We start from the raw sequence: 27624 nt of genomic DNA, 5'->3' as shown, positions 1-27624 counted from the left end.
ACGAGCCCCAGCCCCAGGAGTCCCAGGTGTTCCCATTCTGTGATCAGCACAGAACACACAACCCTCACCATGGAGATTGTGCTGGGCTGGGTTTTCCTGGTTGCTCTTTTAAAAGGTAATTCATGGTGAACGAGGGACACTGAGTCTGTGAATGGATATGAGTGAAACAGTGGATGTGTCACAGTTTCCTGATCAAGATGTCTTGTGTCTGCAGGTGTCCAGTGTGACGAGCAGCTGGTGGAGTCTGGGGGAGACCTGGTGAAGCCTGGGGGGTCCCTGAGACTCACCTGTGTGGCCTCTGGATTCACCTTCAGTAGCTATGGAATGAGCTGGGTCCGCCAGGCTCCATGAAAGGGGCTTCAGTGGGTATCAGCAATTAGTTATAATGGAGGTAGCACAGGCTACGCAGACTCCATGAAGGGCCGATTCACCATCTCCAGAGACAACGCCAAGAACACGCTGTATCTGCAGATGAACAGCCTCAAGACCGAGGACACGGCCACATACTACTGTGCGAAAGACACAGTGAGGGGACCTCACTGGGAGCCCACACACAAACCTCCCTGCCGGAGGGGATCAGCACCAGCAGGGGGCGCAAACTATGCACAATTCTCCTTTGTGTTCCCAGGCGCAGGTGCAGATGGAGGTTACAGGCAGGTTTCCTCTAAGGGTCTTGGGCTTCCTCTCCACACAGCAGTTTCCCCAGGGAGCCTCCCTGGTTATATGCTTCTGTGTTTACCTATTAACTCTCTGGATTAGCAACTGGGTTGTCATAGGGAAACTAGACTAACATGCACAAAGACACAGTTGTTTGCACTTGCTTACTCCTGTCCTCAACAGGAGTGAATTACAGATTCCTGAGGCACAACAGCTGCACCTCTACAGGATTCCCAGATGCGCTCCCTGTGCAGCCAGGACCACAGGATCCCACAGCTCCTTATCCTCTACCAGCCCTTGTCCCAGTCAAACAACGTGACACTTTCTTCATAGCCCTTTGCTACTCAGGACTTTAAATGAGCTACAGCTTTATTCAATTACTCTAAAGGAGAGACAAACAATCTCCATGTATTAGTCAAGATTCCCCTGAAGAACAGAACCCAAAGGTCATTGGTTTCCATAACTAAATATGTTGAGAAGTCCCATGATCTACTGTCACAGCTGAAGACCCAGGAAAACCAGTGATGTAATTCTTGTCTGATTCTGACTAGTGTCTAGTCTCAGAACATGGAGAGCTGATGATGTAACTCTCAGAAAAAGGGCTGGAGGAGACCAATATTCCAGTTCAAACAAGCACATGGGAAGTAAAAATGAGGGAAATGGGGAAAATGAAGCTGGAAAGAAGAGGAAAATTAAAATATTGCATCACAAACATACACTTAGAGAAATCAGCAACTCCATAAACTGTAATAACATTCTTTTGAAAGGAGTCCCAAAAGAATAAGAGGGAGAAAAAGGCAGATACATTTTAGCTGAGTGAATATAGTGAAAATTTCCACAAGCTGGGGAAAGAAACAGACATCCACATCTAGGAGGCAAAGAGAACACCCATTAAAATAAAAAATAAAATAAAAAGCAGGCCAACACTGAGACATATCATAGGAAAATGGCAAAATATCCAGATAAAGAAAAACCATAAAGCATCAACACAAAAGAAGTTGCTAACTAACAAGGGAAGATTAAAAAAAACTATGGCAGATCTCTTACAGAAACCTTCATGCAAGGAGGGAGTGACATCATATCCTCAACATGCACATTTGAACATTATGCAGCTAAGAATACTTTCTCCATAAGGCAGTCATTCAGATACAAGGAGTGATAGAATTTCCCAGACAAATAAAACCAAAGGAGTTCAGGCCTCTAAATCAGCCCTGCGAGAAATTAAAGGGGACCCTTTGAGTGGGAAAGGAAGACTAAAAGTAACAAAGACTAGAAATAAACAGAGAAAATCTCCAGAAACAATGACTTTGGAGGTAACACTATGGCACTAAGTTTATACCTATCAATAATTACTGTGAATGTAAATGGACAAAATGCCCAATCAAAAGACATAGGATACCAGAATGGATAAAAACAAATACAAGATCATTCTACACACTGCACACGATTGACTCATTTTCAACCTAAAACACCTGGAGATTGAAAGTGAGGGGAGGGTGAACAATTTATCATACTAATGGACGTCAAAAGAAAGTTGTAGTACCACACACATATCACACTAACTAGTTTTCAAACCAAAGTTTGTTACAAGAGATCAGGAAGGCAGTATATCATCATAAAGGGGTCTATCCAACAAGAAGATCTGAAGCTTTAAATATTTATACCCCAAAAATGTAAGCATTGAAATGTATAACTCAATTACTAAGAAAGATAAAGAAACTCATTGATAATAGACAATAGCAGTAATAGAGAACGTTAACACTCCACTTACAACAATGGAAAGACAATCTAACCTGAAAATCAATAAGGAAACAATGGCTTTGAAAGACACATGGACTGAATGGACTTAACAGATATATTCACAACATTCCATTCTAAAGCACCAGAATACACATTCTTTCTGAGTGTGCATGGAACATTCTCCAGAGCAGATCACATACTATGTCACAAATCAGCCCTCTACAATTACAAAAAGACTGAGATCATTCCATGCGTATTTTCAAACCACAACACTCTGAAATTTGAAGTTGACCACAAGAAAAATTTGAGCAACACCGCCAATACATTAGGTTAAAGAACATTGTAGTAAAAGTGGAATGAGATTTTCAGGAAATTACAGAAGCAATAAAAAATAAATGTAGCAAAGGAAAATGAAAACATGCCAGTTCCAAACCATCTGGATGCAGCAAAGTTGATGGAAGAGTGAAATATATAGCAGTACAGGCCAAACTCAAGAAAGAAGAAAGGTCTCAAACACACAACCACTTTACAACTAAAGGAGCCAGAAAGAGAACAACAAAGGAACCCTAAAGCCAGCAGGAACAGGTAAACAAAAAAGACTAGAGCAGAAATAAATGATACAGAAAGAAAGTACAACAGTAGAACAGATGAATGAAACTATAAGTTGGTTTTTATAAGAATAAACAAAAATGATAAACCCATGGGCAGACTTGGCAAAAACAAAAGAGAAGGGACGAAAGTAAATATAATCAGAATTTGAGAGGAGACATCGAGACTGACACCACAGAAATACAACTATGAGAAAATAGTTTGGAGATTTATATGCCAACAAATTGGGCAATCTGGAAGAAATGGATAAATTCCCAGAATAATGTAAACTACCTAAACTGAAAAAGGAAGAAATAGAAAACGGGAACAGACTGATAATGAGCAAAGAAATTGAATCATTAATCAAAAATCTACTGACACACAAAAATCCAGGGCCAGATAGGTTCACAGGTGAATTCTACCAGATATTTAAGAAGAGTGTCAAATATTGTTTTTAAGTAGAATAGAATATTCCTGTCTTCACAAACTGTTCCAAATAATAGAAATGGAAAGAAAACTTCCAAATTCATTCTATAAGATCAGTATGATCATGGTTCCAAACCAGATTAAACCCACTAAAAATGAGACTTACAGGCCACTAGCCCTAATGAGCAAGAATGCAAAAACTGTCAAAAAAATACTTGCAGGGGCGCCTGGGTGGCTCAGTCGGGTAAGCGTCCGACTTTAGCTCAGGTCGTAATCTTGTGGTCTGTGAGTTCAAGCCCCGTGTCGGGCTCTGTGCTGACAGCTCAGAGCCTGGAGCCTGTTTCAGATTCTCTGTCTCCCTCTCTCTGACCCTCCCCCATTCATGCTCTGTCTCTCTCTGTCTCAAAAATAAAGAAACGTTAAAAAAAAAAAAGAAAGAGAATACTTGCAAATTGAATCCACCAATACATTAAAAGGATCCTTTAACGTGACCAGGTGGGATTTATTCCTTGGCTGTAAGGGTGGTTCAATAGTCACAAATAAATCAATGTAATACATACCATCAATCAGAGAAAGGATATGAATGATATGAACCTCTCAATAGATGCAAAAAAAATTGACATAGTACAGCATCCTTTCTTGATAAAACACTCAACAAGGGGTAGAGGAAACACACCTCAACATCATAAAGTCCGTACATGAAAACCCCACAGCTAATATCCTCAGTGGCGAAAAGAAACCTTTTTTTCTACTGTCAGGAACACAAGAGGGATGTCCACTCCCATCATTCTAGTTAACACAGCAGTGGAAGTCTTATCCTCAAAAACAGACAACAACAAAAAATAAACGCATTCCAGTTGGAAAAGAAGAAGTCAAACATTCCCTCTTCACAGATAACATGACACTATATATAAAAAACTCAAGACTCCACCAAAATATTGCAATAACTGATTCACAAATTCATCAAAGTCACAAGATACAGTACCAACATACTGAAATCTGCTGCATTTCTACACAGCAATAATGAAGAAACAGAAAGAAAAATTAAAAAAAAAAACTATCCATCCCATTTACAATTGCACCAAATATAATAGGATACCTAAAGAGTTAAAATATCTATACTCTGAAGACGCTAAAAACAGTGAAAGAAACTGAGGATGACACAAAGAAATGGAAACACCTTCAATGTTCATGGATTTAAGGAGCAAGGAGTGTTGAAATGTCTATGTTACACAAAGAAACGGGAGACTTAATGATTATGGATTTCATGCTATATTACAAAGCTGTACTTATCAAGACAGTAAGCTACAAGCACAAAAGAGACACATAGATCAAAAGAACAGAAGAGTAAACCCAATATGGACTCACAAAGGTATGGCCACCTCATCTTGGATGAAGTAGGAAAGACTATGTAATGGGAAAAAAAGCCTTGTCAACAAAGGGTGTTGGGATAACTGGACCAGAACATGCAGAAGAATGACACTGAACCACTTTCTTACTCCATACACAAAAATAAATCCAAATGGGTGAAAGACCTAAATGTGAGACAGGAGACCATCAAATCCTAGAGGAGAACAGGCAGCAACCTCCTGGACTTCGGACATAGCAACTTCTTACCAGACGTGTCTGGAGAGGCAAGGGAAACAACAGCAAACTTGAACTACTGGGACCTCATCAAAATAAAAACTTTCTGCACAGCTAAAGAAACAATCAACTAATCTAAAAGGCATTCTACAGAAATTAAAAAGGTATTTGCAAGCTACATATATGATAAAGGCTTACTATCCAAAATCTATAAAAAAAAAAAAAAACTTCTCAAACTCAACACCCAAAATACAAAGAATCCAGTGAAGTAATGGTCAGAAGACATGAGGAGATACTTTTCCAAACAAAGCATTCAGATGGCTAACCGACACATGAACATATGCTCAACATCACTCATCATCAGGGAATTACAAATCAAATCTACAATGAGAGATGCCCGCACACCTGTCAGAATGGCTACAATTAACAACGCAGGAAACAACAGATATTGATGAGGATGAGGAGAGAAGGGAACCCTTTTATACACTTTTTTTTTTCCTTTTATACTCTTGGTGGGAATGCAAAGTGCCTGGACCATTCCAGAAAACAGTTTAAAAACTAAAAATTAAACAACCTTACACTCCAGCAATTGCTCTACTAGGAATTCATCCAAAGCATACAAAACTTCTGATTTGAGGAAGCACATGCACCCCAATGTTTACAGCAGCATTAACTGTGACAGCCAAACTGAGGAAAGAGACCAAAGTCCACCATGTGATTAATCTGCTATATGTATAGAATGGCATATTACTCAGTCACAAAAAAGAATGAAATCTTACCATTTGCAAAGATGTTGATGCAGCTAGAGGGTATCATGTTAAGCAAAGTAAGTCAGTCAAAGATGACAAACACCATATGATTTCCTCATATGGGGAATTTAGATCTAGGGGAAGGGGAAAAAGAGCAAGAAATCATAAAAATAAACTGTAAGGTTAGAGACCAAACTGAGGGTTGCTGGAGGGCAGGTGTGTGGGGGATGGGATAATGGGTGTTGGGGATTAAGGAGGCCACGTGTTGTGATGAGTACTGGGTGTTAATGTAAGTGATGAACCAATAAATTCTACTACTGAAATTAATATTACACAATATGTTAACTAACAAATATTTAAATACAAACTTAAAAAATTTAAAAAGTGGAAAAAAGGAAGGGAGAATTGTTGTCACAAATTGTCATGAACATGGAATCTAAGGTAGTGAGTCTAACGTCTTGCATTTACTCATTATATCCCTAACTGATGGTGGACATAAATTAACATACTCATGAATTTTCACAGCAGTGCCAGGTGGGCTGGAATTCAAACCACAGCTGCCCTTCCCAACTCCACTGTGCCCACACATCATGGGCAGCTTGTCCAGACACCTGCACAAGAACCCAGGTTGGGCCTCAGCAGGGACCCATATCTGCAGAACTGGAAAGTGTGGACAGTTGACGCTTCCTGAGAAGCTCTGGGTTTCTTTCCCTGACTTGCTGTCTCAGCTCCCTTGTCTTCGTTTCCTGTCTCTTGAAGAGAACCATGCCCCCTGTTAGTGGTTCATGAAAGTGAGGGGCTAGATGTTCTATAAACATTCAATATGACAGATAACATACAAGGGGACAAAAAAAAAAAACCCATATGATGCAGCCTGTCTCGTGGCTCCTATCACCCAATGTGGTAGAGTACAAATAAACCGAAGTATTCATTTGGTCAAAAACTGCACAGCACGTTGGAAAAGTATTAAGAGATGAGAAGCCTGGAAGAATTCCACAAATGCAGATATGAGCTCCCCTTGGAAGGAAGAAGAAAAATTACAGTCCCAAACACGCAAGAGTGATATAATTTTAGGAAATGATACAAGAGCTTCAATGCATTCTATTCATGAAGTGTCTAAATTTGGCAATGCAAAAAATGGATTTTGAGGGTTTCACATAGAATTGCGAAGGAAAAATTGTGTCAAGAACTCGGTTGTGTGCACAGAGCTCAATGGCTCCTGAGACATATAGAAAGCCGGCTACCTAAAAAGGTAAATGTGTTTTTTGACCCCAGGAGCATATCTATCAAACCTGATGAGCAGTCTGGCCAAAGAGAAACAGAATGGCAACTCTTGTGAAATTTGAACTTCAATTTCAGCATGAGAACCTAATTTCCATATATTATGAAAAACCATGCCATGAAAATGATTTGCTAGAGTCTATAAATTTAAAAACAAACGACAAAACTCTAAGTCACCAGAGACCAAATAGAGAAGAAGTCAAGAGTTGAGAGAAACCAGAAAAAACAAGACTTTTAGTTACATTGTAAGTCAAGAAATCAGTGGGGTGCCTGGGTGGTTCAATCGGTTAAGTGTCTCACTTCAGCTCAGGTCTCCATATCACGATTTGAGGGTTTGAGCCCCGTTTTCAGGCCCTATGCTTACAGCTCAGAACCTGGAGCCTGCTTCAGGTTCTATGTCTCCCTCTCTCTCTGCTTTTCCCCGCTCACGTTCTGTCTCTCTCTCTCTCTCTATCAAGAATAAACACTTAAAAAAATATTAGTCATAAGCAATCAATCATCAAGAAAATGAAAACTATAGCTATGAACACAAGACCCATAAAAAGAAATGGTATCAATAGACTTTGTGAAAATCAAATACGCTTATCTGCCCACATGAATACCAATAGTAAGATAAGTTACAGAGTAAGAGACAACATTCACAAATTGCATAACCACCAAGGGACCTGCATCTTGAATATGCTAAGAACCCTCAACAGTCAATAGGAAGAAAGGAAACAAACCTCCATAAAACAAGCACAGCCTTGTGTAGTAGACATCCTATCCTTGAGGTTATAGACACATTAGGTACGGACTGGAGAAGACTCTTCACACCATCGACTGTCAGGGAAATTCAAATCAAGAACGCAATAGATGCCCTATACACACATCCCAATGGCTCCGGAATGAAAACAACACTGACAGCAACATCCAGGTGAGCATCCAGCATACGTGGGGCCTCAAACAATGCAGAAAGGATTGACAAACACCAGCTCTGGAAAACCGTTGGCTGTTGCTTATGAAATTATACATGGATGACATAAAAAGGAACCTGGAAATACCACTCCCAAGTATTTGTCCCTGAAGAATGAAATTCCATGCTCAGAAAATAAATGGTGTGTAAATATTTATAGCATCTTTCTTAGTGTTAGAAGCTCAGAATAAGGCAAAAGGCTTTCTACATATAAAGGAATAAACCAACTACGAAACTTCCATCAATGGGATGCTTTGCCAGAGAAATGGGACACTACTGATGCACACCTGAAACCAGGTGAAACTCAAAGACATGATGTGGAGGGAAGGGCGGTAGTCCCATAATTACAGAGGTGGTGTGACCTGGGACATTCACACAGCCAGACCATGGTGACACTGGTTTGGTTGGGCATTCCCTATGTCTTTCTTTCCCAAACCACATGATGACATACTCTGCTTCATTTGAGAGAACTCCTATGTTCAACCACCCTCTGATGTATGGAGTCTCCACATACTGAACCCTACAACCTCGGACTCCTCTGAATGGAGAGTTGTTGAGACCATAGTCTGATATGTGTTCTGACAGGAGCTGTTCCCTCCACTGTCCATGGCTCTGGCTCTCTCCTGCAGGTGACGGGGAGTAGGTTAGGAATCCTCCACTGAAACTATTGGTCTCCTGCACCTGACTCTCCCACAACATGAGGCCCAGACCTTCTTTCTCACCCTTAGCTGGAGATGAAGTCAGTTCTATAGGAACAGATTTACTCCTTGATTTAGAGGATTGCTCCATCTCCCCCTTACCCTGGGCAATACTCTGGGCAAAGGTCTGCAGCTGCAGGGCATGTCGGGGACAAACAGGATTCCAAACAGTTTGGAAACTGAGGGCTCTGTTTAGGGGTGGCTGGCAGCTTCACTGCCTTGTGGCTTGCTTGTCCTGGTGGCATGAGACTCCTGCCATACAAGTCAGGTCTGGGGTGATCAGGTTCCCAGCATCCCTACTGGACTGTGCCCAGGGCAGAGCTTCCTGCCTGGGAGTGGGGCTGCCAACAATGAATGAGTCACACATCTCAGTGCACCTGCTGGGGCTTGGCCTCAACAGCAAACAGCTTAGGGTCACTGACATCCTGTCCCTCTGGGAAAGATTCCTCTGAACAGGAGCTGGTCACCGGGAACCCTGTGTATTGGCTACAACACTCTGGAGGGGAGGTTGCAGCCACGCTCTGTGGCACATGCCTATAGTCCCAGTTACTTGCACTGGAGTTTCTACTTGCTGATCTGGGTGGGAAAGGAAAAGAACATACCTTAGTTCAAATATTCTAGGTATTCTTTCTGGTAGTATATTTTCTGCAATAAATGCTTCTTCATGGGATGTATGCCAACTTGGCCATTTGCAGGCACTACAAATACATTATTTGAGTTTTTCTTCAAATTCCAGTTAGTTAACATGCAATGTAATATTACTTTCAGGTGTAAAACATAGTGATTCAACATTGCAATACAGCACCCAGTGTTCGTTGTGAGCGCTCCCCTTAATCCACATCAACTACCTCCCCATCCCTCCACCCACCCTCCCCCCGGTAACCATCAGTTTTTTCCCTATAGTTAAGTACCTGTTTCGTGGTGCTTACGTGCTTCCATGGGTTAGGCCAACGACTCTTGATCTGGGCTCTTGTCTTGATCTCATCATTCCTGAGATCGAGCCCCACTTTGGTTTCTGCACTGACAGCATGACGTTTCCTTGGCATTCTCTTCCCATCTGCCTCTGCCCCACCTCCCATTCTCTCTCTAAATAAATAAGTGAACATTGAAAAAATTGCCTATTTCTTGGTTAGCCTCTTCTCTCTTATTTGTCCCTTTGCCCATTTGTTGTTTCTTAAATTCTACATATGGATGCAATCATATATTTGTCTTTCTCTGACTTATTTCAGTAAATATAATACTCTCTAGGCCCATCCCTGTCCTTACAAATAGCTAATGTCATTCCTTTTATGGCTGAGAAATATTCCAGTGTGCATGGACGGGGTTATGTAGATATACCATGTTTTCTATACCCATTCATCAATCAATGCATACTTGGGCTGGGTTGTTTCCATAGCTGGGCTGTTTGTGACATAGCTGCTATAAACATAGAGGTACAATTCCCTTCAATTAGTATTTTTGTATCCTTTGGGTAAATACCTAGTAGTGCATTTGTTCTATCGTAACATAGTTGTATTTTTAGCTTTCTAAGGACCCTCCATGCTGTTTTCCTTAGTGGCTGTGACAGTGTGCATTCCCACCAGCACCTCAAAAAGGATCCTCTTTCTCTGCATCATCACCAACACCCGTTGTTTCTTGTGCCATTGAGTTCAGGCTTTCTAACCAGTGTGAGTTGATATTTCATTGTAGTTTGGATTTATATTTCCCTGATGAGGAGTGATGTTGACCATCTTTTCATGTGTTTATTGACAATCTTTAGGTCACATTTGGAAAAATGCCTATTCATGTCTTCTGGCCATTTTTTAATAGGATTATTCAGTTCTGGAGTTGAATTTTATACCATATATAGAAAACCTGAGGGGTGCCTTGGTGGCGCAGTCGGTTAAGCGTTCGACTTCAGCCAGGTCACGATCTCGTGGTCCCGGAGTTCGAGCCCCGTGTCGGGCTCTGGGCTGATGGCTCAGAGCCTGGAGCCTGTTTCCGATTCTGTGTCTCCCTCTCTCTCTGCCCCTCCCCCGTTCATGCTCTGTCTCTCTCTGTCCCAAAAATAAAAATAAACATTGAAAAAAAAATTAAACAAAAAAGAAAAGAAAACCTGAAAGACACCGCCAAAAAAAACCCCGCTAGAACTGGTACAATAAACCTGTAAATTTGTATCATACAAAATCAACATATAGAAATGTTACATTTCTATGCACCAGTAATGAAGCAGGAGAAAGAGAAATCAAGGAATCAATCCCATTTAAAATTACACCAAAAACCATAATATACTAGAAATAAACCTAAGTAAAGAGGTAAAAGATCTGTACTCTGAAAAGTCTGGGACGATTATGGAAGAAATTGAAGAAAACACAAAGAAATGGAAAAAAACTCCATGCACATGGATTAAAAGAAAAATCATTGTGAAATGACAATACTATCCAAAGCAATCTATACATTCAATGCAAATAATTCAATTTCCTGTCAAATAATACCAGCATTTTTCACAGAGCTAGAACAAATAACTCTAAAATTATTATGGAACCACCAAAGACCCCAAATAACCAAAGATCTTGACAAAGAAAAAAACCTGGAGGCATCACAATTCTAGATATCAAACTATATTACAATGCTGTAGTCATCAAGACAGGATGATACTGGCAAAAAAAAAGCATAGATTAATGGAAAAGATTAGAAAACTCTTAAATGGACACATCACTATATGATCAACTAATCGTTGACAGAGCAGGAAAGACGATCAAATGGAAAAAGTCCTTTCAACAACTGGTGTTGGGAAAACTGGACAGCATCGTGAACTTGTAATGAACCTGGACCACTTTCTTACACTACACACAAAAATAAATACAAATTGAATGAAAGACCTAAATTTGAGACAGGAAACCATTAAAATCCTAGAGGAGAAAACAGGCACCAACCTCTTTGACCTTGGCCAGAACAAGTTCTTACTAGACATGTCCCCAGAGGCTTGGGAAACAATAGCAAAAATAAACTATTGGGATCTCATCAAGATAAAAAGCTTCTGCACAGCAAAGAACAAATCCAGAAAACTAAAAGGCAACTGACAAAATGGAGGGGAGATATTTGTATGACATCTCAGATAAAGGGTTAGTATCCAAAATCTATAAAGAACTTACCAAACTCAACACTCAAAAAACAAATAATCCAGTGAAGAAATGGGCAGAAGACATGAATACATATTTTTCCAAAGAAGACATCCAGATGGCAAAAAGACACGAATTAAGATGCTAAACAACACTCTTCATCAGTGAAATATAAATCAAAACCACAATGAGATACCAACTCACACCTATCACAATGACTAAAATTAACAATTCAGAAAACACAAAATGTCAGCAAGGATGCAGAGAAAGCGAAACCCTTTCACGCTGTTGATGGTAATGCAAACTGGCGCAGCCACTCTGGAAAACAGTGTGGAGATTCCTCAAAAAATTAAAAACGGAACTATCCTGTGATCAAGCAATTGCATTTATCCAAGGATACCAAAGGTATCCAAAGGATACCAAAGTGCTGATTCGAAGGGGCACATGCATCCCAATCTTTATGGCAGCCTTATCAACAAAAAACAAATTGTGGAACAGCCCAAATATTCATCAACACATGAATGCATAAAGAAGAGGTGGTAAACTTATACAATGCAGTATTACTTAGCCATCAAAAAGAATGACATCTTGCCAATTACAATAATGTGGATGGAACTACAGTGTATTATGCTAAATGGAACAAGTCAGTCAGAAAAAGTCAAATATCCTATGATTTCACACATTAGTGGAATAGAAGAAACACAACATACGGAAAGGAAAAATAAAATAAATCAAAACAGAGAGGGAGGAAACCAGAAGACACTCTTAAATACAGAGAACAAACTGAGGGGACGTGGGGGAGGTGGGCTAAATGGCATGTGGCCATTAAGGAGGGCACTGGGTGAAATGAGAACTGGGTGTTATATGTATGCGATGGTTCTCTAAATTCTACCCCTAAAATCAGTACTACACTGTATGTTAACAGATTGAATTTACATTAATATAATACAAGAAAATTATATATAGAGAGAGACTACCTCAAAATAGCAAGCTTCAGCACAGTGAAGGAAACAATCAACAAAACAAAAAAGCAACCTATGGAATGGAAGCAGATATCTGTAAATGACATATCCTCAGGGTTAGTTTCCAAAGCGTATAAGTTTTTTTAAATTGTTTTCAAATTATCAGTAGAGAGTGTGTCCATGCAGTTCAGCACACTGTTGTGTGAGAAGCAAAACTCATGTCTTCCACTTTTATATTGTGGTAAGATCTCACTGAACATGAGGCCCACACTCTTCACAAAATTTTAACCATACCTTACAGTATTGTTAACTACAGGGGTAATGATGTGGAGTCCCCTCTGGAACTTAATCATCTTGCATAACACAAAATCATAGCCCTTGAGATCTACTCCTCATTGACCCTCCCTGCCAGGCCCTGGAAACTGCCATTTCACTCTCCATTTCATTGTTATCAAAACCCAAATTCAGCTGCCTGTTGCTGGAAAGGTCAATGTTCAAAGTTATAGTTTTGGTGGTAAAGGAATTTGAGCTATATTCAGAAGGCCAGACACTGGGGAAAAGGCAAACTCTTGTCCAAACGCCAACTCTGAGGTTTCTCCCTGACCCAGGGCGTTTTAAAGCAGTAGAGGGTACTTAATCAAGCAAGGGAGTGCCACGGTCAATACCATCTTTTGATCATGGGCAGACTCCATGGTGCAAGCTGCCAAAGTAACCTCAACTCCCCTGCATCTCCAGCTGAAGAGGGAACCAAACTACATGGGAGGAGAGTGCCAGAGGCCAGGAAAGAACCACCATAAGGGATTAGAAGAGAAAACCCCCGGGGCTCACACATGGTCAGCAGTACTTTCTGTTCTCCCCAGCTGGCATAAGAAAATACTAAAATACAACCTTGTAGTTCACCAATCATCACTCAGAATACTGACAAATGTTTTCCTCAGTGAACTCAGAGGAACCTTCAAAGCAAACCCAAAAGGACCAAATGGCTTGCAACTAGTAGCCAAGGAGAATAAGACACATAAAACTACAAGGAGATTTTTTGCATCACCCATAAAGGTAAAATTGACAATGTTTACCTCCACATTACAAGGAAGCAAAAGCAGTGGTCTCTGTAATGAGGAAAAGGAGTCATCCAAAGAAAGTGACCCAGCAGTACCACAGGACATGGAATTGGTAGAGAAGTTCAGGGTGTTAAAACTGCATAGCCCATATGCAAGTAGCTGGAGGAAAGATTGAAGGTGTTGATTAGAGCCATGCCTCTGGGTCCAAATCCCTACCCATGTCCATGTGACCCCTCTTGACCATGGCCCACCTGCCCCTCCCACATCCACCCCAGCTTAACTGATGTGCAAGGTCACCCAATGCCACACCCTGGGACTGTTACCTAACCCCACAAGTGGCTCCCAGGTGCAGGGTGCTGGCCACCTGGCTCAGCAGTCTGTTCTGTCAGATGGCCTAGACCTGGCTTTGCTGAGGATCCTCCATTTATCCATTCTCACTGGCAGATGTCCCTGAGCAGGGGCATGAGGCTGGCAGAGAGCCAGGTCACCCTGAGGGAACCCCTGTTGCTGTTTGTGCTCTGGGCAGTGCTGGCTCCTGTGCATGGTTCTCAAGGGCATCCCTCATGGTGCTACATCTCCTCTGAGGTGGTAATTCCCAAGAAGGAGCCACACCACAGAAAGGGCATTCAGATGTCTGGCTGTCTGTCCTAAAGCCTGCGTTTTGGGGGCAAGAGACATGTTATGCACATGCAGCACAAGAAACTCTTTTGGTCCAGACTCTGCTGATGATGATTCAGGATGCTCAGGGAGCCTTGCAGGTGGACTACCCTTTCATGCCTCCAGACTGTTACTACCTTGGCGACCTGGAGAAGATTCCTCTTTCCATGGTCACAATTGACACAGGCTATGGCAGCCTAGAAGATATCATGAAGTTGGATTAACTTGCCTATGAAATGAGAGACCCCTCAGTGATTTCCAATGGTTTGAACACTTTGTTTCTCAGAGAGTCGCAACATCTGTGCAATGGGACCTACATATAACCTAGGATATAAGGAGGACAGGGCACCCCCGTTCCTCAAGGAAATGACAGTGAAGCCCCAAGGATCTCTAGTAATTTCTGTTCATCCCACCACGGAATTTTCAAAGGGCTTGCTCTCAGTTTCAAAACAATGTATAGTGTGTTAAACACGTGGAAAAGAGTGACCAATTCCTCCTAAGCCTAGTTAGCTTAATTGAGTCAATATTTCATGGTATTGATGTAAGTTATTGGTTTCATGGTCATTTATAGTGACAGACATCAAGCTCACATGGGCAATTATGTGTTGCATCAGAGTCCTTTTTTCTCTTCAATAGTAGGAGTCAAAGTATTTTTGATTTCTTAAAACACATTCACCCTTAATGTGATTTGAGATGGGCCCCATGAGGTTCATGGCAGTCCAGTTGTATACTCTATATGCCATCCACCAATGGGTTATATGCCATCATTCTGGGTTATTTAGGCAGACATTATTTACTCTTGTCTGTCATAGCAACACATCAGATTGCAAGAAATTGTGGCTTGTGCATTGACAATGATGAGTGTGCTTGCCAAAAAGGTCCAACTGCATTAGGACCCAATTAACTGGTATAATGGAAGCTTTCAGTAACTGTTCCTTCATTCATATGCAGCACATAATGAATTGTGGAACAGCCAAGTGCATGTTCAACACTGAAATGGTGCATTTAAATAAAAGCCTGACCCACTATCATTATGGAAACTACATAGTGGATCCAGGAAAGCAGTGTGACTGCGGCTCATTCAACCAGTGCTACAGCAATCTAGGCTGTATGCGTGATTGTATCTGAACCCCTGGGGGCAAATGTAATACAGGCAGACGCTATACAGACTGCGCCAACTCCGCTGCTTGGACACCCTGCAGACCAATCCAAAATATACGTGATCTTCCAGAGTCCTGCCATGGGGTGTCCTCGGCGTACCCTGATGACTTCCATATGCAAGATGGAACCGCGTACACTGAAGAGGGCGGCTGCTATCATGGAAACTGCACTGACCACACTATTCACTGCCAAGAAAGCTTTGGCAGAAATTCTGGAACAGGTGAAGATGTCTGATATAACATAAATCACAAAGGCAGCCGACATGGACACTGCAGAAGACCCCGGGGAATTCAACGCTGAACCTGTTCCCATACAGGCGTGCTGTGTGGAAGGCTGCAGTGTAGGAATGTCACACATCTCCCTCAGCTGCAAGATCATGTTGGATTCCATCTGTCTGAGATCCTGGGTTCTGATATTTGGGGCTGGATTCACATCGTAGCACAGGAACAACCCAGATTGGTCATGTGAGAACTGGTACTTCCTGTGCTTCTGGTAAGTTCTGTCAGGATACCTACTGCACTGGCAGTGGGGCTCAGCTGAATTATGACTGTATCCCAGAGAAATGCAGTCACAGAGGGATGTGCAACCATAACAGGAACTGCCACTGCCACATAGGCTGGGATCCTCCATGATGCACGGACAAGGCACTGGTGGGAGCACAGACTGTGGACCCCTCCAAGAAGAATTCAGTGAGCAAAGTCATGAATCCATGGTATATCTCAGAGTGTTTTTTGGTCACATTTATGTCATAAGCGCTGCATGCCTCTTTGGTGTTGCCATAAATATCAGAAGTATAAACACAGAGAAAGTTAAGGAAGAGATTTTTGGAGAAGACAATCCATAATTCACCCTCCAGACCCCTGAAGAACTATAGACAATGCACCTGGTGCATCTGTAAAAATACAGTAATGAGGCGGCACAGCTGACATCCCCGTTTCCAAGGGTCCTTCAGAGACACAGGGGTCCTCAGGCACATCACAGCTCTGACACCAGGTCTCTCATGGGTCACCGACCAGCACTCTGAAATAAAACTTGAAAACTGCATGCTTGTAGCCTTTATGTAGTTTTTAAGCCAGTAAGAGCCCAAACTGAGCCTTAGTTTCTGGGAAGAGAACCTGAGTTGGCAGCTGTGTCTTGAGAAGAAGTGTCTGGTTCCAGAATTAAGAGAAGTTGACACAAGGACTTTTATGGGCAAATTCATGAGTTGTCTCCAAAACCGTGCTTTGTGCACTGAACATTTTCTCATTCTCCAGGTAATCTGTCTTCCCCCAGTCCCAACATGTGTTCAGGATAATAGAGGGCTACCAACACCCATACTACCTGTCCCAAACTGGGGTGTCTGTGGGCTGTGAGGGAAAGGGATGGGCATTAGGTTCCACCTAGCGCAAGCTGTGCCTCCCTGGAGACAAAATTTCCAAATGTGGGAGACTGAGACCATGAGGCTGAAAGGAGCACCCCATAAATCAATCAGAAAGGTAGGCACAAGTGCCTATGGATGACTCTGGCATCTAGAGGGAGCTCGGTGAATGTGAATCCCTACTCTCTTTATCTTGCCTACTTTTCAGTGAGTTTAACTGTAGATAAGAATCCGCCTAGGATACCCACTTTGGTTTTCCAAGCACCTTCTAGAATAACACAGAGGTGAGCCTCTGAAAGTTAGCGAATTCAGCCCCATCCGCTCCCAAGAAATCCTGTACTTGCTACCCTGTTTTCTATGTCCTGATCATTGCAAATGTGGGATGGAGGCCTGCCCTTCCCTGGGTCCTGTGCCCTCTTGTTGTGGGCTCTGTAAGTCATAAATCCTGTGCTTCCATTTCCTTTGTTGGGGGTGCACTGAAACCCCACCTTCAGTCACAAGGGGCCCACACATCTCATGTACCCCAAGCGAGAGCTCAGATGCTTAGGGAGCTGCCTGTCACCCACTGTGACTTGCTGTTGCCACTTCCTTCAGCAGGTCACAGTCTACATGTTCTTAATTCAGTCCAGAAGCTGAGGTCCCACAATACATTTATCCCCAAGGATGGGATTGGAGCCTAGCTGATGCCCCCCTGCAATGCCTTAGACATAAGAATGGCTCACTCATTCCTCACCCTCACGTCTCAGCTGCTGTGGGAAGGAGATGGTGCTTGCTGGTGGTCTGTAGCTTTGATTTGGGCTTATGCCAAGTGCTGCCAGAAACCCTCACCCTAAATTATCAGTGCCATAAAAGGTCAGACTCCCTGCAGAGACCAACAAGCAGGCACCAGTCGGGGGTTGCAGGGTGTGTATTTCCTACTTATCTCCAAAGGAGGTGGGCACCGAGAACAGTGTTCCTAGATTAGTGTCGAAGAAGACGCCAGCTGCTTGGTCCACTGTGTTGCGGCCAGCACCGTGGTGTTGTGCTTGATTAGCCAGCCCTAGCTAGTGATGGAGGCAAATCTACAAGAAGCATCATGGCACCCAGGGTGGAGGACTTGGCCAAGGCAAGCTCCCCCTAGTGGCTGCAATCCTCACTGCTGTCGCCAATGGCTCCCCACTTGTCAGGTATTGAGTGGACACCTCAGTGTGGGAGGCCACAGAACATGACTCTGGGAAGAGCTAACTTCTACCCCAGATTTTCCCTGTCACGATCCACTACCCCTACATGTCCAAGGACCAGCGTGAGAGACAGAAATGGTGACAGGCACTATACCATCATGGAAATTCAAGGCTTCCTAGAATCATTTGTCCAAAGGGAGGGAGACAAGGACATTGATTGGCTTTTGTGGGTCTTTGTCATTGGCTCCGAGCTGTTGCTTACAGCAGTTGACATGCTGCTGCGGACTGGATTGATCCCAGACCGCCCAAGTCATCATTCACTGAAAAACTCAAGGTATCCACAGCGTGTTTACAGAGACCCCGTAGAGGAGCCTCCAGGCTTTTCATTCTATCAAAAGACCATGAAAAGCACACCAAGGCACAGGGAAGGGGACACAGACAAAACAAAAAGGGGGAAGGCTCTGAGGAAGACGCTCCCCAAGCCCCCAGAGCCCACAGAGGTAGGAAGAAAGAAGCTCTGATTCCTGGGACCTGGATTTTTATGGCATGGCAGCACAGGCCCTTGGGAGAGGTCAAGCCCAGGTGACGCCATCCAACTCTAAGATAGAATGGGGACAATTCAAAGAGTGTGGGGTTTTTGTTTTTTGTTTTTGCCTTGTGTCATGAGCCCAAGATCCCTTGACCATTTCCAACCTGGAGTAGAGACCCTTGACAACACAATCTAAGGAGTTCTTCATGAAGGACCACTCTGACCTTAAGTCTGTGCCATTACATTCACAGTGGGGGAACAGGACGACATAGGTTCCTGGCCACGTGACAAGAACCTGATCTCAGGACCCACTGTGGAGACTTCCAGCGGAGGAGGGCCCGCGTCCACGCTGACCAGAACTGGTTTCGTCAGGACCTGCTGTGGAGGATTCAAGAGGACTAGGGCCCATGTCCAAACCCAGAAGAACCTGGTCTCCACAGGACCCTCTGCGGAGGATTCGGGAGGACTAGGGCCTGTGTCCATGCTGACAAGAACCCGGTCTCCACAGGACCCACTGAGGAGGGTTCGGGAAGACGAGGGCCCGCATCCCAACCGACAAGAACCCAGTCTCCTCAGGACCCGCTGTGGAGGCTTCGGGTGGACGAGTGCCCACGTCCACACTGAGAAGAACCCGGTCTCCTCAGGACCCACTGTGGAGGCTTCAGGTGGACGAGTGCCCACGTCCACACTGAGAAGAACCCGGTCTCCTCAGGACCCACTGTGGAGGCTTCAGGTGGACGAGTGCCCACGTCCACACTGAGAAGATCCCGGTCTCCTCAGGACCCTCTGTGGAGGATTCAGAGGGATGTGACCCCGCGTCCACACTGACAAGAACCCGGTCCTCTCAGGACACACTGTAGAAAATTCAGGGGGACATAGCCCCGCGTCCACACGGACAAGAACCCGGTGTCCTCACGACCCACTGTGGAGACGTCAGGTGGACAAGTGCCCACGTCCACACTGAGAAGAACCCAGTCTCCTCAGGACCCTCTGTGGAGGATTCAGGGGGACATGGCCCCGTGTCCACACGGACAAGAACCCGGTCTCCTCAGGACCCGCTGTGGAGGCTTCAGGTGGACGAGTGCCCACGTCCACACTGAGAAGAACCCGGTCTCCTCAGGACCCTCTGTGGAGGATTCAGAGTGACGTGGCCCCGCATCCACACGGACAAGAACCCGGATTCGTCAGGACCCACTGTGGAGACTTCGGGTGGACGAGTGCCCATGTCCACACAGACAAGAACCCGGTTTCCTCAGGACCCGCGGTGGAGGATTCGGGAGGACCTGGGCCTGCGTCCACACAGACGAGAACCCAGGCTCCTCAGGACCCGCTGTGGAGACTTCGGGGAGATGAGGGCCCGTGTCCACACCGACAAGAACGTGGATTCGTCAGGACCCGCTGTGGAGACTTCGGGAAGATGAGGGCCCGCGTCCAAACCGACAAGAACCCGGTCTCCACAGGACCTTCTGTGGAGACTTCGGGGGGATGAAGGCCCTTGTCCACACCGACAAGAACCCGGTTTCGTCAGGACCGCCTACAGATTGCTTCAGAGTCCTAACCCTCCCCCTATCATGACCTGTCTCCGTCTCTCTTTTTCAACAATAAATAATAAATGTTAAAAAAAAGAAAAGAGCAAGATGGTTCCTGAGTAGCCTTTTCTGGATGGCTTCTGTCACTGAGGATGTTTTCTGCATTCACCCATGTTGTGACATGTATCAGTCCTTCCTTTTTACATTCTGATTAAATGTACATAACATTTACCACGTAAGTCACTTTAAGCACACAGTTGTCTGGTATTTACTGCATACACACTGTTGTACATCCATCTCCATAAAGTTGTCAAGTTCCCCAAGGGGAAACTCTGTAGCTTTTAAGCCCTAACTCCCCAGTCTCTTTACCTCTTGGCCCCTACAGCCACATTATATTTGGTGACCCTGAGTTTGACTTCTCTGGACACCTCACATAAGTGGAACCATATGGCATTTGTCCTTCTGTCACTGGCATAGTTCACTCAGCGTAATAATGGCAAGGTTCAATCCATCTTGTAGCGGGTGCCAGAATTCCTGTCCTTTGGAAGGCTGAGCCATATTCCATTGTGTATAGACCACCTTTTATTTACTCATCTGTCAATAATCACTTGGGATGCTTTCATCTTTTGGCTGTTGCGAAGAAGCTGCTATGAGTACAGGAACATGAATATGTGCCTTGCTTTCAATTTCAGGGTGTATATGTGCACAGGTGGAGTTCTGTGTTCATTTTCTGAAGAACCACTATACTATTCTCTACAGATGCACCATTTTACTTTATTCCCTTATTACAGAATAATATTGTTTTTTTTTGTTAATCCATTCACTCACCGATAGCCATTTTCATTCTTTCTACCAATTGGCTATTGTGAACAGTGCTGTTATGTATGTTTGCGCACATGCCATTTTTAACAACTATTTTTTTCAATCCTTTAGGGGTGTATATACATCTAGGAGTAGAATTTTTGAGCCATATGTTAATTCTATGCTTTTATATTTTGGAGGAAATGCCAAACTATTTTACACATAGTCTCCACCACTTTACAAAACCAAGGTTGAAGGATTCCAATTTCTCAACAACTTAACTACCATTTGTTATTGTAGTTGTATTGATTATAGCAATTTTGTTGCATGTACAATTGTATCTACCTATGGTTTAAATCTTTATTTCCATAAGGATAAATGATATTTAACATCTTTTCTTGTGCTATTCACAATTTGTATGATCTCCCTGGGGAAAGGTATATCCAAGTCCTTTGTCCATATTAAAAATTGGGTTGTCTTTTTGTTGATGAGTTGTGGAAACTCTGTATATATTCTGTATAACAGACTCTTACCAGACAAATACTGTGCAAATATTTTCTTCCATTATATGCATTGTCTTTTCACACTTGGTATAGCATCTTCTGCTGTACAAAGGTTTCTAATGTTGACAAAACTCAAATTATCTATTTTTTCTTTCCTTGTTTGTGCTTTGGTGTCAACTCTAAGAGCATAGCTAACCCCAATGGTCATGAAGATTTATCTCAATTTCTTTCTTCTAGAGTTTATAATTTTACTTCTTACATTTAAACTGTTGATCCACTTTCAGTTGATGTTTGTATGTGGTATGAGGTATGGACCCAATCTCATTCCACTGCACATAGATAGCCAGCTGTCAAGCACCCTTGGTTGAAAAGACCATTGTTTCCTCCATGTCACGTTGTCTGCCCTTGTCAGAATTCAGTTGACCATAGAGGAAGGGACTTATTTCTGGTTCTCGATTAAATCCCACTGATCTGTATGTATATCTTTATTTTTATAATGTTTATTTATTTTTGACAGAGAGAACCCTTGAGGACCTGAGAGAGAGGTGAGACAGGAAACTAATTGTTGTGCAGGACAGGACAACAACAGGACAACCTGTTGTGCAGGTCTATCCAGTGCTTTGGATAGACCTGAGAATGATGCATTTCGTTGACCTGTGGTTACTGAGTTGTCCTGTAACTTGATTATGTTCATCTAAACTCATAGCATCTTATAATAAATATGGTCATTTACCGTATTTCAGTTACTTCTGTAAATATCTCATTACCTTGATTATCAGATAAAATTTTCTAAAATTATTTCTATAAATACTTATGCTTTCACACTCTGTATTGTGTTCCTTCTTAGCTGGGTGGTTGTCTGATGACCGTATAGAGTGGATAGATAGGATGGACCAGTTGTGTACGGGGGACAGATTTAGTTCAGTTCATGAAGGTGACAGTTTCTAATGCAACACTGTGGGGTCAAGGGGCTGAGATGGGGTGCAAAATAATAACATCATGGGAATGAACTCAAGGCAATGGTGGAGAGAATCTGTCATGTTTTACGTATGCAGCTTTTTCCTCAATGTGAATTATTATGAGGAGACCTTCCAACCTAGCAAACTGTTGTTAAATCCACAGGAAATGAATGGAAGAGTCCAGAAGGAGGCTGGCAGGTGGTGGATGCAGGGATGGAGCCTGGTGGGCAGAAGCCTGGTGGTTGAGCAAGGGCCTGGAAGGAGCTGTAAATGTTAGGCCAGAGGGACGATGGTCCAGATCCAGGACAGAGCTCTTGTCCCTGCACATCCCAGAGCTCAGGACATCCTGGGAAGGGAGACCCTGGGAACAAATGGGAGTGGAAGCCCAAGCCCCAGAGTGAGGAGGAATCTACAAGGAGGCCTGTGCTACCCTATGTGGAAGCTGTAGTTATTCAGAAAATATTGAAGTCATAATTATTTATTCTATATATCTAAAGTTGGTGTCAAAATATTATTTTCCATATTAAAATATGATTTTTTAAAATTATTGTCAATAGTGGGGAATTTCATTCAAATACTTTCATAATGATATGAATCCTCTATAATGACTTTAATATAACATAAAAGTATCTATTATCTATCTATCATCTACCCTCTACCATCCATCACCTATCCACTTATCATCTGTCTACTATCTAGCATTCTGATCTCTATTTGAAGTCTATTCAGCTAACTCAGCATTTATCCTCTTGGCACATGCCTTCAGGACTATGAACACATTTTCTACAATTTCTTTAGACTCCGGAGTTTTAGATTCCAATGATGTCCAGGTCAGCCAATCCATTTTCATTAATGTGGTTGTTTTAGTGCCATTAACAGTGCCATTAACTTCTTACCTCAGATACTGATGGTAGCTGTGCCATACCAGTGAAGAGTCCCCCACTTTTCTGTGAAATCTGTGCCTCCTCCCTGAGTTAACAGCCCCTTGTGTTGGATGGGGATTTCTCAGGAGATGGAGACACCAGCCATGCATGGGAATCATATCTGCAGGTGACAGAAAGGTGTCCATGTCTTGGTGTCTATGCACTTAAAGATGTCGGCACTGCTTCCAAGCTTTGCAGATGACTGAGGAAGCAAACCCCATCAGCAGAGAACCATCAAGATCAGAAGTCTCCAGGTGTGCCCATGCTTTGCAGGTAGTTGTCAGGTGAGGTTAATACATCAGTGTGGAAACTAAAAGAAATATAATCCTGGGAACAAGTGTCCTTTGCTTGTTATATTTACACCAGACTGGACATCAATATAGATTTTTCCTATGCAGTTATGTGTGTAATGACTTAAAACTGAATGTATTTAAAGACTTGATTTGGAAAGTTTTCTGGAGAAAATGTAGATCCCTTTAAATATCTTTCGGACAGGGGCGCCTGGGTGGCGCAGTCGGTTAAGCGTCCGACTTCAGCCAGGTCACGATCTCGCGGTCCGTGAGTTCGAGCCCCGCGTCAGGCTCTGGGCTGATGGCTCGGAGCCTGGAGCCTGTTTCCGATTCTGTATCTCCCTCTCTCTCTGCCCCTCCCCCGTTCATGCTCTGTCTCTCTCTGTCCCAAAAATAAATAAACGTGAAAAAATAAATAAATAAATAAATATCTTTCGGACAGATAGAGTATAGTGAATTGTGATCCACTCAATTGTTCATTATTTGATCAGAAAGGTGAGGCCATCTCTTGAACTGCCTCCAACACAATTCATAGACCAAGTGCTGTCTTTACAGAGGACCAATAAGCCTGTGGATCCACAAAGAGATGCCCACGGGTGGACCTGGAAGGACCGGGGAGCCTGACTCAATTTTTGTCCACTTATAAGGACATGCTCCCTCCCACACAGGCAAACTTCTCAAGATCTAGGGTAAACTCCACTCTCAGGGTGTTGGAGCCCACAGCTCTCTCCTCAGACAGGGCTGAGGTCTCTGGGAAAGGCAGAGCTGTATTTGAGAAACAGAAGAGACTCTAGGGCCTTTTCTGTGCCTGTTGAGAGGTCCCAAAGGTGAGGGTTTCAGATGTCAGATGTGGGATGATTGTGACTGCTGGTGACTGGCCCAGGCTGAGTCTCCTTGTCCCCAGGGGTCCTGTCTCAGGTGCAGCTGCAGGGGCTGTGCCCAACTGGTGAGTGCCTTGTACACCCTGCACCTCACTGGCAGCATCTTGGGATTCTCCATCTCAACCAGTAATTTCTGGTGAAATTGGATCCACTGACCCCAGCGGAGTGGATGCAGTGGATGATTCAGATACTATCATATATTGTACACCATATACTAGATGAAGCTCAGACCACAAGAGCCATATGTCCATCTGGTAGGCAGTTATGAAGACAGGGGGGAGGAAGGATAAAGCAGGTGCTGGCCCCACCCTTGGAGGTTCCCCCAGGATTATCAGCCACACAACCAGAGCCACCTCCAAGGGTGAACAGGACAGGATAGGCCTAACCACAAAGCTGGCTCAAAAACAACAAAGGGACTTCTGAGAGCTGACCACAGGCCCAGAAGTTGCAACTTGCCCTTAGGATACCTAAAAGTCACCAGGGGACATTCAAGACACCAAGGGCTACTGAGATTTCCTGGGCACTCAGGTTACCGGGGTGATCTGAGGACACCAGGGTCGCTCAAGTATGGATGGAGCAGTCAGATCTCCATGGGGTGCTCAGGTCACCAGTTGCCACTCAGGACTCCAAGGGCCACCCAGGATCTCAGAATTCATATCCAGAACCAGTACTGTTTCAGGGTCAGTTTTTCTGTGAAGCATCTTTCTCATCATGCCCTGCAAACTTCATCCTGACCAGTAATCAGTACACACTGTTTCCTTAACCATTTACAAACACAGATGTCTTTTAACATTTAGAGTGAACAGTCATAGAGTAGTGCCGACCTTGACAGAGACCAAGCTTGGGGATAAATCAACTCATATACAGACTTCACAAGTACACGGGCCACCATTTAAAATATATATAAGTGATTTTCAAACAGAGGAGACTGACTCATTCAAGTGATCTAAATTTAATATATTTGAGCAGCTCCTCTCTCCTTTGATTTTCCTTACGGTTTCCTTTGATGCCCATGAAGAGAGACCATGAGTAAAGACCCTTGTGGTTGTCAAAACCCCACAGCGTCTTCATCAACTCCACGACTTTCTCTCAAGGATTCTCAGTATGAATCCATTCCTGTGAGCGAAAAGAGTAGTTTCTACACTTCATTCCTTTTGTTCTCCATCCAGTTCAGGAAGCCAGAGACAACTAGTGGGGAGTCATACTGAGTCAAGTCTTACAAAACAGTCAGCCAGGGGTCCATTCTACTTAACTAGTTTAGGAATCTTCCACTGGATCCACCTGTCTCTGCACCTGCCTCTCCCCAGAACATGAGGCCCAGACCTTCCTCACACTCAGCTGGACATGAAGTCAACTGTACTGGAGCAGATTAAGAGCTCGGTTTGGTGAGTTATTTTCACTATAGTTTTCCATAGTAGCTACACTATGTTGCACTCCCATCAAGTGAATTCTAGAATTGCCTGTTCTCCACATCCTCAGCAACACTTGAGATGTTCTCGTTGTGTTTGCCTTATTTTATAATAGTCTTGCTATCAGTTGTGAGGTGATATCTCAGTGGATTGGGGGTGGAATTCTCTGATGATTAGTGATGATGAACATCAAGTCATATGCTAACTGGACATTTGTTCAACCTTAATAGAGAAATAGATATTTACATAGTTGACCCAAATTTTAATCAGGTGATGTGTTTATTATAATTATAATTGTGATATTTGCTATTGACTTTAAGGAGTCCCTCCTGTATTTTGGATATTAACTCCTTTTCAATATTTTTAATGTAATGTCTCCCATTCATAGACTGCCTTCTCACTCTGCTACTATATTCTTTGCCCCCTTTCTAGTTTGATGTAGTCCCCCTTGTCTGCCTTGGTTCTTTGTGATTTTGTTTTTGTATCAAATAAATCATTGTCAAGCGAATGTCATGATATTTGTCCTGTGTGTTTTCTTCAAAGGCATTTTGGGTCAGGAGTTCTGCTTAATCTTTAATCCATTTTGAGATTGTTTTTGTGTCGATGTATATGTATGATGCAAATTATTGCCAAATGTCATTATTTTGCATGTATATATCAATACCATTTTTTTAATGTTTCTTTTATTTTTGAGGGAGAGAGACAGATCATGAGCAGGGGAGTCACAGAGATAGAGGCAGAAACAGAATCCAGGCTCTGAACTGTCACCAGAGAGCCTGATGTGGGGCTCAAACCCACAAACCTTGACATCAGCATGTGACTGGAAGTTAGATGCTTAACCGACTGAGCCACCCAGGCTCCCCTTGTCAACACCATGTTTAAGAGACACTATCGTTTACACACTATGCATTGTTGTAAATCTCATGGAGGATTTGTGGAGTGCATCTGCACAATTCTACTTCTGGGCTCCGTAATGAGCTCCACAAGTCTATATGTCTCATTTCATACCAGCAGTACACTGTTGTAGTTAATTTACCTCTGCAATATATTTAAAAGGAAGAAGTGTGATGTCTCCAGATTCTCTTGTCTTCGTGATTGTTTTTGTTACCTCCATGTGTTACGTGGTTCCCTATGAATTAGTATATTTTTCAGATTCCTTTAAAAAAAGTCACTGGTATTTTCATTGAGATAAAAACATAAACATAAAATTAACATAAAAAGATAAAGCAGAGAAAAGATATAGACTATCACAAATACAGAAAACAAATCAACTTCATTAAAATTTGATTTTGGAAAGACAAGTGAAATTTAAAACACGAAGTTAGCCTAGGGAAATAGGTAAGACTCAAACAAATGCAATCAGAATTGAAAAAGGAGACATAACTAAAAACATGAAAAGGATCATAAATGAAAAACTTAGATATTTATAGGTCAACAATTAGATCACCAAGAACAAATTACACATTTTCTAGCATTATATAATCCACCAAGACTCTTTCATGCAAAATACAAGAGGAACAAAACAAAAATTAGTAAGAAGATATCCTAAATATAAAACTTTCACCCTCCAAAACAAACAAGGTGTTATTAAAATTCTACAATATTTAAAGAATAATTAATGCCAATACTTCTCAAACTATTACAAATCACTGATGAAAAAGACCACTCC

The 27624-nt window shown here is 42.9% G+C and overlaps 1 gene segment (V, D, J or C); it reads left to right on the top strand.

Annotated features, from left to right (window-relative positions):
• Positions 1-27624, top strand: part of LOC123386273 — a 41479-nt gene continuing 13855 nt past the window's right edge. Inside the window, 1 exon segment of the V gene segment in view lies at positions 1-115. Coding sequence covers positions 70-115 — 46 coding nt within the window.

Source organism: Felis catus, chromosome B3, assembly GCF_018350175.1.
Source record: "Felis catus isolate Fca126 chromosome B3, F.catus_Fca126_mat1.0, whole genome shotgun sequence".
NCBI lineage: Eukaryota > Metazoa > Chordata > Mammalia > Carnivora > Felidae > Felis > Felis catus.
Note: the sequence above shows the minus strand (reverse complement) of the source record. Positions and strands in the feature narration are given on the sequence as shown.